Genomic DNA, 15917 nt, shown 5'->3' with positions numbered 1-15917 from the left:
CCACTACTCCATTTCCCCACTACTCCATTTCCCCACTGCTCCAGATCACCACTACTCTATTTCTACACTACTCTATTTCCCCACTACTCCAGATCCCCACTGCTCCAGATCCCCACTACTCTATTTCCACACTGCTCCAGATCCCCACTACTCCAGATCCCCACTGCTCCAGATCACCACTACTCTATTTCCCCACTGCTCCAGATCCCCACTGCTCCAGATCACCACTACTCTATTTCCCCACTACTCCATTTCCCCACTGCTCCAGATCACCACTACTCTATTTCCCCACTACTCCAGATCCCCACTACTCCAGATCCCCACTGCTCCAGATCACCACTACTCTATTTCCCCACTGCTCCAGATCACCACTACTCTATTTCCCCACTGCTCCAGATCACCACTACTCTATTCTATTTCCCCACTACTCCAGATCCCCACTGCTCCAGATCACCACTACTCTATTTCCCCACTGCTCCAGATCCCTACTGCTCCAGATCCCCACTACTCCAGATCACCACTACTCTATTTCCCCACTACTCCAGATCACCACTACTCTATTTCCCCACTGCTCCAGATCCCCACTACTCCAAATCCCCACTACTCTATTTCTGAACTACTCCAGATCCCCATTACTCCAAATCCTCACTACTCAGCCATATCTACACTGCATTGCCTGAAGTTTGTGGACACATGCTCATCCCACCTTCTGCTGTAACAATCTCTACTAATGAAGGCTTTACTGTAGAGTCTTGAATGTTGCTGTGAGAATTTGATGGTATTTAGCCTCTAGTAAGGTCAGGTGCTGATGCTGGATGTTTAATTGCTTCCAAACGTTGGTCCACAGTGTAATTCCATAGCGTTAATATATTATAGGATGCATTACAGATACCAGTGGTGAGAAATGTACAGGTGTATAAGTGTGTGTGTGTGTGTGTGTGTGTGGTGCAGGTGACACAGGTGGAGGGATCAGTAGAGATGAGTACATCTCTCAGGTGGCGAGAGATATCCAGAACAAGCTGCCTAGCGTATTCGACCTGGACGTGATCCGAAAGAAGCTCGGTCTGGAAATCTCACCCACTTCTGTGGTTCTGCTGCAGGAGCTCGAGCGCTTCAACAAACTCATCCACAGAATGAGCCGCTCCATCGCCGAACTCCAGAGGGTGAGAGAGAGAGAGAGAGTATTAGTTATGAATATGTCATTGTAAATCAAATCAAATGTATTTGGATTGCGCTTTTTACAACTGATGATGTCACGAAGCAGCTTCACAGATTTCCAGTAAAGACAGAGTTTTGAAACGTAAAAATGTAAAGAATGTAAAAACCCCCAGGAGAGTGAGGCCAGGGGCGACAGCGACACAGAGAGACTCCCTCAGAGCAGAGGAAGAACCCTTGGGAGGGACCAGGGCTCACACAGGGGACCTATCCTCCTCTGGTCAATCTACTGGTAACAGTTAGGAGTCCGTGAGAACTTCAGTGTAGTGGCAGCTCTGAGGCCAGTGGTGGTGGCTGGAGCGTGGGCAGCTGATCTGAAGAGTGGAGGAGGAGCTCGACAGTCATCCATCAGTGTCCAGTGACAGGTGGGGGTCGTTTACTCAGAAAAAGGTAGAGGGGTGGAGTTAGTTGTGATCTGTTTGGCTGAATGTAGAGCAGAGTGTGGCTAATGACTCCGGCAGATCTGACTATGACAGCTTTAACTAAAAGGAGAGGAACCAGAAGGACACACAGACACGGGAGCTTCCTGAAACACTGGCATCCCTCCGCTCCACCGTCAACAAACCTGAGTGATCGACACCAGCGTCTCAGTTTACTGTAATTCCCTGTGTCCATGGACCCCCCGGATCTACCGCCTTTATCTATGGGGGAGCATTAGCTACCAAAGATAAACTAAACTAATGAGTTTTTAGGCTTGATTTGAAGATTGCTACAGAAGGACAGTGGTCTGGCTGCAGGTTTTCATCTTAGCTAAGATGAAGGGTTTCAGGTTTTTGTTGGAACTGGGAGCTGGACGGCCTTTTAAAGGACATTAAAGGAAATAAGCAAAAGCGCCAACACATCCAAACAAAAGCATGAACATGGAAATTCATTGGAAAAAACATGCATTAACCATCATTCCACAGCAGCACAATACACCTGGAGTCTACATTTAACCCATCCGTGGCAGACACACACACAGAGAGCAGTGGGCGGCCAGTTATAAACCCCAGAGAGCATTCAGGGTGGTGGTTAGGTGCCCTTTACCTGTGAATGTTGAGGGAGGAGAAAAATATTTCTTCACTCCCCCCCACTTCTCAAACCTTTAAGCCACATCTGTCAGAAAACCCAGAAGAGCAGAGTGTTTAGTAACAGCACGTAAGGTGCCTTTATTGCCACAGTACTTTATCGTTCTGGTGTGAGTGGATCAGACACAGCAGTGCTGCTGGAGCTCACAGAGTGGACAGAGAGTGGACACAGGGTTTAAACTCCAGCAGCACTGCTGTGTCTGATCCGCACAACACACACTAACACACCACCACCACGTCAGTGTCACTGCAGCGCTGAGAATGATCCACCACCACATCACACCTGCTCTGTGGGGGTCCTGAGCGCTGAGGAACAGGGGGAAGGGGGAAAGTATACAGAGCATGAAATCGACTATAGTCACTGATTATAAAACTGAGTGTAAAAACGAGCAGCTGGTCATAATGATAGTGTTGATCGATGTATGTCTGTGATGTTTCAGGCCTTGGCAGGAGAGGTGGGGATGAGCAGCGAGCTGGATGAAGTGGCCCGAGCCCTGTTTAACGGTCAGATTCCTGCGATATGGAGAAAGCTGGCCCCAGACACTCTGAAATCTCTGGGCAACTGGATGATCCACCTCAAGAGACGCTATGAGCAGTACAGCTCCTGGGTAAGGGCTCGGCACACGCGGGGTTAACACACGCAGAGCCTTAAGAGATCCAGATAAGACTTCAAAGTAAGAGTTAAGATGCATCTGTGTGTGTGTGTGTGTGTGTGTGTGTGTGTGTGTGTGTGTGTGTCTGCAGGTGGACAGTGGAGAGCCCGTGGTGATGTGGTTGTCAGGGTTACACATCCCAGAATCCTATCTGACTGCACTAGTGCAGGCCACATGCAGAAAAAACGGCTGGCCACTGGACCGCTCCACACTCTACACACACGTCTCTCAGTACACGAGAGAAGACGAGATCAACGAGAGACCAGGACAGGGTCAGAACACACACACTAAACACACACACACACACACGTCTCTCAGTACACGAGAGAGGATGAGATCAACGAGAGACCAGGACAGGGTCAGAACACACACACACACACTAAACACACACACACACAGCAGGACTCTCAGGTGCAGAGGGCTGTGGCAGTGTCAGGATGTGAAGTTGATCTCGAGATTATGAACAGAGAGTTTTATGGACAGTTTACAGTAAGGTTCTGACTCGTCCGGTGCGGGTGTGTGGTCTGTGTCCAGAGACCCTCACTACTCTCTGCCTGAGGAACAAGGAACTGAGCTCCTTCTCCTGTTCATATTTTCATTGACATGTAATGGCAGCTCTTTCCTAAGATGACGACCAGCTCGAACCCTGGCATCTCCATAGCGCATACCTTCCTCAGCTGGATAGAAGCTGTGTGTGTTGGTGTGTGTTACTGCTGTAATCAGCTGCTGCTGGTGTGTGTGTGTTGCAGGGTGTTTTGTATCAGGTCTGTATCTGGAGGGCGCAGACTGGGACGTGGAGCAGGGCTGCCTGGTGCGCAGTAAACCCAAAGTGCTGGTCGTACAGCTGCCCATCCTCAAGGTGATCCCCATCGAGGCCCATCGACTCAAACTGCAGGTAACACAGCGTCATTGACACTTCAAATAGAAATAATAATTACACTATCAGGAAGACAAAGAAGTGCTGAAGTGGTTTTGTGTGACGTATAATTGTTATTCAAAATTCAAACATTCTCCGTTCTTTTGTCATCGTACGGTAACTTTGTGTCGTATTAAATATGACCATCGTTATTGTATTCAACAAAAATAACCTAAAAATGTAATATTAATACACTACGTTTATGATCGCTAACATCAAATACTCCATCTTTAAATCGTCTAAACCAGGGGTAATTTTAATATTCATTAAGGTCCAGTTAGAGAACTATTTTCTCAAGCCACAGTCCGGAACACAGTGTGTAACCTGCATATGATCAGTGCCTTATCCTTCAAATAAAAAAGCCCTAAAGTTATAGCATCATTTTACATCGTTAACAACTGAACATCAAACAAGATTTATTAATAATTATAAATAAAATTAAATGTTCTTTTCTCATTTTAAGTAAAATGTACAAATAAAAGAATGATTTGGTTAAAAACGCATGTTTTAAATAAAGTCCCTAATGACTTTTGTAGTTGCAGTTGACTTTACTGCGTTTCCATTAGCAGCGATCTGATTGGCTCTTACTGCTGGAGGGCGGGACTTTATCCGTAAACAGAATCCATGTTCAGAGTTATGAGAATTTCAGCCCGTAATCGTTCCTTTATTATTAAAGTCTCTGGTTTTAACTCGCACCGCACCGTCGTCCCGAAAGTGTCCTAAAGAGCTTTGATCTCGTCCCTCGGGCTGTTTTTACTGGCCCCAGGACAGCGGCGTCTGGACCCCGCCCTGTGTGTGTCACTCAGTGGAGTCACAGCGCTCGTCATAATGCACAGATCTGATTGGCTGAGGAGCCTCACGTGTGATATGCAGAAACACATGTGATTGGTCGGTGAGTTTCCTGGAGCGCTGAACCTGCACCGTAACGACTAGAAGAGTCACACCACTTCAGACACACACTCTGTTCACAACTAAACAGCTCTTAGTGGTTTATCAGCTACAGGTCCAGGTCCGGATCGGACAGAGTCTGGGAGAATATTTTAATATTTTATTAAAAATGTGTGACACAAAAACACTCTAAAACAGCAGTTGTGATGATGAATAAATATCATAATAGTTGCATAAATGTAATGAATATAGACAGTATCATTAAAATGATTATCGCATTTATACAAAACTCAGAAGCACAGGCTCATCCTCACCCCCTCAGTGTTGGGGGCATCGTTTGATGGCGGGGGGTTGTGAAAAACAAGAAATGAAAGAAAACTTTTAAAAAGGCTGAGGGCAGAAAGAATAGTGTTGTCTCTCACTGATATTGGTTCCTAAACACAAGTGGATGGTACCAACTTGTGCAGAATTGTATTCTAACCCTGGACAGCTGTGGCCAAATGGTTAGAGCAGAGGGCTGAGGACCGAAATGTTGTTGGTTTGATTCCACGAGCAGCAGGAAAACTGGGGGCAGTGGGAGTGAAGGAACAGCACTGTCCTCCTCCTCCATCCACAGCTGAGGGGCCCTAGAGCAAGGCACCGAACCCACAACCCCCTCCCCTTTGGGTGTGTGTTGACAAACCCTAGTGCACTAGTGTGTGTGTGTGTGTGTGTGTTCACAGCCCCTAGTGCACTAGTGTGTGTGTGTGTTCACTAGTGTGTGTGTTCATAGTTCACTAGTGTGTGTGTGTTTACAGCCCCTGGTGCACTAGTGTGTGTGTGTGTGTGTGTGTGTGTGTGTGTGTTCACTGCCCCTAGTGCACTAGTGTGTGTGTGTGTGTGTGTTTACAGCCCGTAGTGCACTAGTGTGTGTGTGTGTGTGTGTGTGTGTAGGTGTGTGTTCACAGCCCCTAGTGCCCTAGTGTGTGTTCACTGCCACAGATGGGTTAATTTTCGTTGTACGAATAATTGCACATTTAATTTCATGTGAGTTACAAGCCAGTTCCAACAGGTGTCTCCACTATGTACTTTGGCATCAAAGTGTGTTATGTTTAATGTAATCCCACATTTTGCTGTTCCCCCAGAACACCCTGAGGACGCCCGTCTACACCACGTCCATGAGGAGGAACGCCATGAGCGTGGGGCTAGTGTTCGAGGCTGATCTTTTCACCACCAAACACACCTCACACTGGGTCCTGCAGGGAGTGTGTCTGTACCTCAACGCTGACTGACCCCCGTCGTTTTGTTCAGATACTGTTCAGATTTGTTATATTTTTCTTGTAAAGTTATCATTTTCTGGTTTCTGTTTGGATACAGACAAAAACATGTTTCTTTATGCCTTAGAATTAAACAGACTTTTAAAAAAATCATCGCAAATCTGCAGCTGTTGTGCCTTGTTCAGAGTGGAAACATGTCTTAGAGCTTCATAAAGTGTCCGTCACTAAACTGCTGCAGACAGGACATGTGCAGCTTAAAATTACAGACTCAAAATCATTGTGATGCTCCACTGAGCTGTAACAGGGAGAACAGAGCCTCTCTCACTGCTACTCCAGGCCCAGCACAGCAGAAACTGCACTATGTAACTTTTGGAGGAGAGTAGAAAAACCACAACCTTCCTCTTGAGTTCAGGACAGTGCTGTAAATGTGAATTACACTCTGCGACTGCAGAAGGAGCCCCTGAGCAAAAATACCAGACCTTACCTAGTGTTTTATATAATGTGCTGATTTCTCTGACATCATAAATGACGACATAAATCCCTCGTCTCCACAGTGGAACATAGTTCTGTTTCTTAATGAAACGTCTGTGACCTGCTTTGGTCCAAACCCCACGAGCCCCACAGCAGTGTTCTCCCCCTGTGTAAACAGCCCTGTTCAGAACGCCCGCTTTCAGCACCTGTTCATTTAAATGATAATGAGCCGCTCGCTGTTCACCCCGACCCCGAGCGCACAGCAGTGAGATGATGTCAGAAGCAGAGCAATACTCATTAGCAGCAGTGAGACTTCCACTAGTCTTTCCTAAGTATACTTTGAGTCGGTACTGACCACTGCACGTTGGGAACACCCCAAAAGACCAAAACATTGACCAAAACATTAAGACACTGACAATGTCTCCTGCTTTCGACATCAACTTCAAGAACTGATCGTTCACTCGCCGCCTGATGAACCTCCTCATGACACAGTCCTCTCGGGGTTGTTGTTTATCTCGGATAAACCCCAGGACACTAGGTGTCGCTATAACTACAAGTGTACTAAGTTTAGGAAAATGACTGACTGCACCTATAAAAAGTGTAAACGCAGTGCTGGGTTGTGACCTCCAGGTGGCAACACAAAGCAAGGAATGGGTGCAGTCTTTAATGCAGCGGTGGAAAGGAGTTGGAGCCTCTCCTAGAGCCCCTCTCGCCCAGCGCCCTCTCCAGGGCTGGCCTCTTTTTAATCTCTCAAGACAGATCTCTTCATGAAGACCTCCCTCCTTCTGCTTGACATTTCAATCTCTCCGTCAGGCCTCGGAGACAGAGAGAGAGAGAGAGAGAGAGAGAGAGAGAGATGGGAAAAGAGGACCCGCTTTGTGTTCACTTAATTACAGTCCTAATATTATTTCTGCAGCTTGTCTCGCTCTGGCCCCTCCACCCCACCCCACCCCACCCCACCCCCTCTTTAGCCCTCCCCCCTCCCCTACCTCATCACATCGTCCGCTGAAGGGAGGATTCTCCGGCTACACATTCCTGGAAAAGAAAGGAAACATCAGTCCGCCTTAAGACCCGACAGACTGTGCTCTCTGTGTCTGTGAGAGCACATAGAGCCTTTAACCCTTTCCTTTCAGTCTCAGCTTAGGGGACGCCAGCCTTAAAACCTTTAAAAAAATTCATTAAAATGTGCCCCCAGAGCAGTCCGCGAGAACCCCTCACTGTCACGGAAACGGTTCCCTGTTCATTGTATCATGCACTGTTGTGGGGCTCCACTGTTATTTAGTAGTGTCCGAAAACAGTGGACAATTTTCAGTGCACTCAAACAATCCCACAATGCACTGCATTAATTAGTGTACAACCCATATACACCAACAGATAGCAGTTTACCCATAATCCACTGCGTTGTTTGGTAGTTTTCAAAATCCTCCTGAATTCAGTTCACTATAATAGTGCACTACGTAGTGAATAATAAAGGGACTAGTGAATAGGGAGCCATTTCAGACGCAGGGTGTGATTTTTTTTGCTCGGATCTCATTTAGTGGATCGTTACGGTTCACATTATTAATTGTAAGTGACCTGTTTCTGCCTGTAACGTGAACGAATCTGTCTCTGCAACAATGACACGTTTATTAACGTCGCTTCCTTCACCACCAACCAACGCATCATATCTGTGACACGACTTATGGATTTAAAACCAATATACAGTGGTGTTTCTGTTCGGGACGACACCAAACAGCTCGTAGACTGGACACAATTAGGCTTTTACTGCTACACCAAAAGATCAGCTGATTCCCTAGTGTCTCCCTCCACCGTACGTAGTGCACAGTGTACGTCATAAAACACACTTACTTTGTACGTTGACTTACAATCGGTTTATAACTGGGTTTAAGTTTCAAACTCTCTGGGTGTAGAAGCTGTAATTTTATGATCTTTGAAGTGCACTCTGTAGGGAGTATGGTGCTCTTTGGGACACAGCTGAATCATGAATCGGATATGTATCTGATCTAGGAGCACATACGAAAGTGGCTCATATCTCTGAGTCACTTCGGCCTGGTAATGTTTTGTTTCCTATCCCTTTGTAGAAGAAGCTCATGTGGCCTTGGCTGTTGGATGCTCTGGGACACTTTCTCATTCAGCAGCAACCAACCTTCTGACCAAAACATTATAACCACCACAGTGTGGCCCTCAGATCCTTACATTAGCTTCATGACCTGGCTGTTCACTATTCACTCGCTGCCCCCCACCACCACCACCCTCAGCAGGGGGCGCTGTAACCCGTTCATCAGTGGTAGGACGTACTGTGGTAGAGACTTTTTTATTTGTCTAAACTCTCCTTGAGCAGCAGCAGCGACTGAATTTATCATTTTACTTTTTAGCCCTGGAGCTAAACACCTTTCAGTAAAAACTGGACCGAATTGGATTGATTTCAACAGGTCTTTATTCACGTAACTGGGCGATAGTTTTAATCTTGTGGCTGATTGGTTCACACATGCTGCAATCACTGGGTTTAGCCTTGTGTCTCCAGAGTGGTGATTTCACAGCGGTGCTCTCCTATCGTTTCATCGAAGTGGACAGTGCTCAGAGACGGTCCCGGTGCAGCCTGGAGCTTCTCTTACTCAGGGATAGGAAACACCATCCTGTTCCCCTTGCACCGTCTCTCACACGGACACGGGCCCGGTTCTGAGGGCAGTAGCCCTGTCCCTCTCCCTCCTTCCTGTTTTAATCGGTCTTTTCTTTTTCTCTCATATTCTTTTTTCCCTTCCTATCTTTCTGGTTCGCTCTTCTTTATTTCCCCCCTTTTCCTTCTTCCTCTTTCTTCCTTCTCTCTCCTTCCTGGTTTAACCCCCTTCTTTTTTCCTCTGACTCTGAGCCTGTCGTTGCCTCTTCCTCTTCCCTTTCCCCTCGTTCCTGCTCTCCGCTCTTAGACTCTGCCTCCTCTCCTTCTGATTACTCTTTCTCACTCTTTTTCATGCTGTTATTTCCTTCTTTTTCTTTCTTCCACCTCCTTCTGTCTTTCCCCATCCCCTCCTTTCTCTCTCTCTCTCAGCAGGAGCCTCTCACAGGGTCACGGAGGTGAAATATCTGAGTGTACACAAGCGGCTTATGAGGTTATAAAAGAAAGGAGGGAGAGAGAGAGAGAGAGAGAGCGCTGGAAGTCAGTATGAAAGAGGGATAACGGGCCTTCAGTGTGTTTCAGGGAGAGACACAAAGACCTGCAACAAGCCGCATCATATCTGAGGGACAAAGGAAGGAGGGAGGGACGGAAAAACAAGGAAAAAGTGGAGCGCCTCACGAGGCCAGAGTTCGGCCCGAAGCAAGAGACCTCAGCCTCCTCCTTTATTCCCTTCTTTCTGTTTCTCCCCCTCTTGTCCTCTCTCTGTCTCTCTCTCTCACCCCATTGTGTCCTCTCTCTCTCTGTCTCTCTCTCTCCCTGTCTCTCTCTCTCCCTGTCTCTCTCTCTCTCTGTCTCTCACCCCATTGTGTCCTCTCTCTCTCTCCCTGTCTCTCTCTCTCTCTCTCTCACCCCATTGTGTCCTCTCTCTCTCTCTGTCTCTCTCACCCCATTGTGTCCTCTCTCTCTCTCCCTGTCTCTCTCTCTCTCTCTCTCACCCCATTGTGTCCTCTCTCTCTCTCTGTCTCTCTCACCCCATTGTGTCCTCTCTCTCTCTGTCTCACCCCATTGTGTCCTCTCTCTCTCGCTCTCTCTCTCTGTCTCTCTCCTCTCTATCCTTCAGTCTGTCTCTCTCTCTCTCTCTGTCTCTCTCTCTCTCACACACACACACACACACACACACTGACCCAGCTGTGAAGGTTCTGGACAAACACCTGAGACGAGTTGCTGGGCCAGGTGCCTTGTTTACGAGCTGCGAACTCTAAACGCCCAAAGTGTCCGGACACTGGGGCATATGGTTTTCCTCTGACTTTTCTCTGGATGCTGGAACATAGCTGTGAGGATCTGATGGCATTCAGCCTCCGCGTGAGGATCAGGGGCTGGGGTTGATGAATGATTCTGGATCACACTCACCACCCCGTCTCATCCCAGGGGTGTTTATACCTCTCTGGTGGACTCTTGGCATTGGGCAGACTCATGTGCAGCTGCTTCAGAGCGTGCTCTTTCCCCTAGAGACGAGACACAGTGTCAAACTGTGGCAAAACAAAAGTAAACACAAAATTATTAATTAATGCAGTCAATTTAACTGATGGCTGTCCACAGTTCCACCTTAAAGAGTGAGTTGTGTCAATCGCCTTAAAGGCAGCTTAGATTCTGGAGAGCTACTGTTCTCACAGCAAAACAAACACCTTTATTATGTTTGTATCTTGTTGGTATCAGGTCCTGGTTCTGGAAGCGGGTTCTTGTTTAGTGGCTGTTCTCTCGTGGTTCAGAGCGAGTCGAGTAGGGACTAAACCATGGCGTGTAAACCTTGCAGAGCGCTGATTGTCCAGAGAGAGTCGTCACTCTACGCCACGCAACGCAGACGACCAGCACCAACTCTCCATCTGTAAAATCTCCAGCTGCAGCAGAGATCACGTTTGTTTTTATCCGACTCACGACGGCAGCTCGTAAAATGACGCCGTGGTTTTTTGAAGAGGTTCAAACGCTCCTTGGATCGGTGGCCGACGAAAGAATCCAGCGAGAGCTGGACGCTGCAACAAGGAAGGAATAAACTCTACTGACCTGTCTGAACTGATGACGGAGCTGTGTTCAGTCCCAAACAACAACAACACGCCAATACACCATGAGTAAACACCGCTTAACGTTACCGCCGCCGTTGTTGTGGTTTCCAAAGACCACTGTCCCCCTTAGAGACGGGGTTAGAAACAGTTGTGCTGCAGAGGTGCAGAAAGTTTCCCTGAGATTCAGGCCGAGCTCTGCTCCTGAAACGTGATCCAGCGACTGTGTGTGTGTGTGTGTGTGTGTGTACGCGCGCGCGCTCGTGCAGCAGTCTCGCGAGCCTATAAAGCGGCTGCTCCCTTGGTTGGTTGTAGTTACTCGTGCGCGCGGCCGATGTAGGACTGCTGCGGAGTGTGTGTCAGAGAGAGAGAGAGTGTGTGTGTGTGTTTCTGAGCTCGTGCTGAAAGTTCGCTGGAAAGTTCATGATCCTGATTCTCGACTCACACGAGAACGCAGCGCGTGACGCTCCTCCGTGTCGCTTTGAAGTTCGCGGTGTTCGGAGGCGCGAGAAACTTTGCTTTTGTTTTTATTGTTGATTTTGTTTATACTTTTTAAAGCGGAGCAGTTCCCACCGAAAGGACTTCAGACTGCGGCGCACGAGCGCGTTTGTAAACCGGGGACCCGTTTGTGTGTGAGAGAGTGTGTGTGTGTACGTGTGTGTGTGTGTGTGTGAGAGAGAGAGAGAGAGAGAGAGAGAGAGAGAGAGAGAGAGAGAGAGTGAGTGTGTGTGTGAGAGAGAGAGAGAGAGAGAGAGAGCGAAAGACTGTGTGTGTGTGTGAGAGAGAGAGAGTGTGTGTGTGTGTGTGTGTGTGACACAGAGAGAGATAGAGATGGGTCCCCGGTGGAGTGTGTGCGGGGTGTTGTTTTTGTTGTTTGGAGCAGCGAGTGGGACCTGGAGCTCGGGACCTCACAGATACAGCAGCAGGAGCAGCACAGACACCAGGAGGTAGGAACAGCCGGGGTAACTGGCAATGACTGGGCTGATGGGGCAGTTACATGGGTAATGGGGTATGTACAAGGGCAGTACAGCAGGTGCAGGGGTAATGGAGCAGATAACGGGGCAGGTACAGGAGTAACGAGGCAGGTACATGGGTAACGGGGCAGGTAGAGGAGTAACAGGACAGGTACAGGTGTAACGGGGCAGGTACAGGGGTAACGGGGCAGGTACAGGGGTAACGGGGCAGGTACAGGAGTAACGGGACAGGTACAGGGGTAATGGGGCAGGTAGAGGAGTAACAGGACAGGTACAGGTGTAATGGGGCAGGTACAGGTGTAACGGGGCAGGTACAGGTGTAACGGGACAGGTACAGGGGTAACGGGGCAGGTACAGGGGTAACGGGGCAGGTAGAGGAGTAACGGGGCAGGTACAGGTGTAACGGGGCAGGTAGAGGAGTAACAGGACAGGTACAGGTGTAATGGGGCAGGTACAAGGGTAACGGGGCAGGTACAGGGGTAACGGGGCAGGTAGAGGAGTAACGGGGCAGGTACAGGGGTAACGGGGCAGGTAGAGGAGTAACAGGACAGGTACAGGTGTAACGGGGCAGGTACAGGTGTAACGGGGCATGTACAGGGGTAACGGGGCAGGTACAGGGGTAACGGGGCAGGTACAGGTGTAATGGGGCAGGTACAGATGTAATGGGGCAGGTACAGGGGTAACGGGGCAGGTAGAGGAGTAACGGGGCAGGTACAGGGGTAACGGGGCATGTACAGGTGTAACGGGGCAGGTACAGGGGTAACGGGGCAGGTACAGGTGTAATGGGGCAGGTACAGATGTAATGGGGCAGGTACAGGGGTAACGGGGCAGGTAGAGGAGTAACAGGGCAGGTACAGGGGTAACGGGGCAGGTACAGATGTAATGGGGCAGGTACAGGGGTAACGGGGCAGGTACAGGGGTAACGGGGCAGGTACAGGTGTTACGGGGCAGGTACATAGGTAACGGGCCAGGTACAGGGATAACAGGGCAGGTACAGATGTAACAAAGAAAGAAAGTAAGAGAGTGGAGACACAGAGAGAAAGAGACAGAGACAGTGAGAGACGAATTGAGACAGAAATAATGACAGAAAGAGAGATGGTGGGAGACAGAGTGAGAGTGGGAGCGAGAGACAGTTGGAATGAGACTATGAATGAGAGAGATAGTGAGAGAAACAGTGAGATGGAGAAAGAGAGACAGAAAAACAGATTGAGAAAGAGACTGAGAGAGACTGGTGCCTGGAGAATGTAGCAAGTGCAGGCTGCAGCTGAGCTCTCGCGCTCCTCAGAGCCCAGTTTCTTTGGTGTGGGCTGCGGAGGAGTTCCAGCCCTCCCTCATGTGCTGAACAGTGACGGTGGTCCGCTGCCTGAGCCAGGGGACAACAGCAGGGACACAGAGGGACATCGGAGAGGGACGGGGTTTGAGACGACACCGGATACATTTCTGTGGGGGAGCTGTGTGAGTGGAAACCCAACCAGGGACCAACAGAAATTAGAAACCAGGAGAGTCTGATAGAGTCCAGGAGTGTCCAGAAGAGTCCGGTAGAGTCCAGGAGTGTCTGGTACAGTCCAGGAGAGTCCAGTAGCATCCACAAGAGTCAGGTAGTTCCAGAAGAGTTTGGTAGAGTCCAGGAGAGTCCAGTACAGTCCAGGAGAGTCAGGTAGAGTCCAGGGGTGTCCAGAAGAGTTTGGTAGAGTCCAGGAGTGTCCAGTACAGTCCAGGAGAGTCAGGTAGAGTCCAGGAGTGTCCAGTACAGTCCAGGAGAGTCAGGTAGCATCCAGGAGTGTCCAGAAGAGTTTGGTACAGTCCAGGAGAGTCAGGTAGCATCTAGGAGTGTCCAATACAGTCCAGGAGAGTCAGGTAGAGTCCAGGAGAGTCAGGTAGTGTCCAGGAGTGTCCAGAAGAGTTTGGTACAGTCCAGGAGTGTCCAGTACAGTCCATGAGAGTCCAGGAGTGTCAGGTAGCATCCAGGAGAGTCAGGTAGGGTCCAGAAGTGTCCAGAAGAGTTTGATAGGGTCCAGGAGTGTCCAGTGCAGTCCAGGAGAGCCAGGTAGAGTCCAGGAGTGTCCAGAAGAGTTTGGTAGAGTCCAGGAGTGTCCAGTACAGTCCAGGAGAGTCAGGTAGAGTCCAGGAGTGTCCAGAAGAGTTTGGTACAGTCCAGGAGAGTCAGGTAGCATCCAGGAGTGTCCAGTACAGTCCAGGAGAGTCAGGTAGAGTCCAGGAGAGTCAGGTAGTGTCCAGGAGTGTCCAGAAGAGTTTGGTACAGTCCAGGAGTGTCCAGTACAGTCCATGAGAGTCCAGGAGTGTCAGGTAGCATCCAGGAGAGTCCAGTACAGTCCAGGAGAGTCAGGTAGAGTCCAGGGGTGTCCAGAAGAGTTTGGTAGAGTCCAGGAGTGTCCAGTACAGTCCAGGAGAGTCAGGTAGAGTCCAGGAGTGTCCAGTACAGTCCAGGAGAGTCAGGTAGCATCCAGGAGTGTCCAGAAGAGTTTGGTACAGTCCAGGAGAGTCAGGTAGCATCTAGGAGTGTCCAATACAGTCCAGGAGAGTCAGGTAGAGTCCAGGAGAGTCAGGTAGTGTCCAGGAGTGTCCAGAAGAGTTTGGTACAGTCCAGGAGTGTCCAGTACAGTCCATGAGAGTCCAGGAGTGTCAGGTAGCATCCAGGAGAGTCAGGTAGGGTCCAGAAGTGTCCAGAAGAGTTTGATAGGGTCCAGGAGTGTCCAGTGCAGTCCAGGAGAGCCAGGTAGAGTCCAGGAGTGTCCAGAAGAGTTTGGTAGAGTCCAGGAGTGTCCAGTACAGTCCAGGAGAGTCAGGTAGAGTCCAGGAGTGTCCAGAAGAGTTTGGTACAGTCCAGGAGAGTCAGGTAGCATCCAGGAGTGTCCAGTACAGTCCAGGAGAGTCAGGTAGAGTCCAGGAGAGTCAGGTAGTGTCCAGGAGTGTCCAGAAGAGTTTGGTACAGTCCAGGAGTGTCCAGTACAGTCCATGAGAGTCCAGGAGTGTCAGGTAGCATCCAGGAGAGTCAGGTAGAGTCCAGAAGTGTCCAGAAGAGTTTGATAGGGTCCAGGAGTGTCCAGAAGTGTCCAGGAGTGTCCAGAAGAGTTTGATAGAGTCCAGGAGTGTCCAGTAGAGTCCAGGAGAGTCAGGTAGAGTCTAGTAGAATCCAGGAGAGTAAGGTAGAGTACAGGAGTGTCAAGGATAATCCAGGCAGGTCAGTTAGAATCCAGGAGGGTCTGGGAATGTCTGGGTGAGAGTCTGGTAGAGTCCAGGATAAAACCAGGAGGGTTTGGCAGGGTCCAGGAGAGTAGGTACCATGCAGTGGAAAAGCAACATTAGAAACCTCACTGATGGCTTTCAGCCAGCAAAACTTTACCATGGACACAGCAGCTAAACCACCCCTTAACTGCTGTCACTCTCTCACACACAGGAAAGATTAATTCCTCCCGATTAATGGAGTTATGTAATAACAAATGTTTGGGAGTAGGACCGCGGCTGAACCCCTCCCCTCAGCCCTGTGTGTACTAGGGGTGGGACAAAATATTGATACGATATCGTCTCGTTTCCGTTTGCAATTTATTAACAATACGTGGCGTGAAATATTGATATTTTTATTGAAACATAGGCGCACTAAACTTGCCGTCCAGTTTGATCTACTAAAGTCTGTTTCACTACTCCACATGGTGGCGCTAATGAAATGAAAAAGGTTAAACCTGTGGTGAAGAAAAATAAATGGTGGACAGTGAAGAACATTTGCTGGAGAAATTTGTATTTTTGCCTTAATGTATTTTTTAACCCCAGGTTATTAATCCCGTGCA

At 49.0% G+C, this 15917-nt stretch overlaps 2 protein-coding genes across 2 annotated transcripts in view; both read left to right on the top strand.

Annotated features, from left to right (window-relative positions):
- LOC136676266 (dynein axonemal heavy chain 10-like) overlaps nucleotides 1–6128 on the top strand; it is a 133516-nt gene extending 127388 nt beyond the window's left edge. Inside the window, exons 74-78 of the mRNA XM_066653128.1 lie at nucleotides 952–1163; nucleotides 2723–2890; nucleotides 3027–3207; nucleotides 3685–3830; nucleotides 5864–6128. Of these exons, the coding sequence (XP_066509225.1) occupies nucleotides 952–1163; nucleotides 2723–2890; nucleotides 3027–3207; nucleotides 3685–3830; nucleotides 5864–6010 (854 nt within the window). The 3' untranslated portion in view covers nucleotides 6011–6128. The remainder of the gene's footprint in view (nucleotides 1–951; nucleotides 1164–2722; nucleotides 2891–3026; nucleotides 3208–3684; nucleotides 3831–5863) is intronic.
- A 5793-nt stretch (nucleotides 6129–11921) lies between these two features.
- Nucleotides 11922–15917, top strand: part of emid1 (EMI domain containing 1) — a 164274-nt gene continuing 160278 nt past the window's right edge. Inside the window, exon 1 of the mRNA XM_066654607.1 lies at nucleotides 11922–12084. Coding sequence (XP_066510704.1) covers nucleotides 11969–12084 — 116 coding nt within the window. The 5' untranslated portion in view covers nucleotides 11922–11968. The remainder of the gene's footprint in view (nucleotides 12085–15917) is intronic.

This window comes from Hoplias malabaricus, chromosome X2 (assembly GCF_029633855.1).
Source record: "Hoplias malabaricus isolate fHopMal1 chromosome X2, fHopMal1.hap1, whole genome shotgun sequence".
Taxonomy (NCBI): domain Eukaryota; kingdom Metazoa; phylum Chordata; class Actinopteri; order Characiformes; family Erythrinidae; genus Hoplias; species Hoplias malabaricus.
This window is presented reverse-complemented; position numbering and strand designations above follow the sequence as displayed.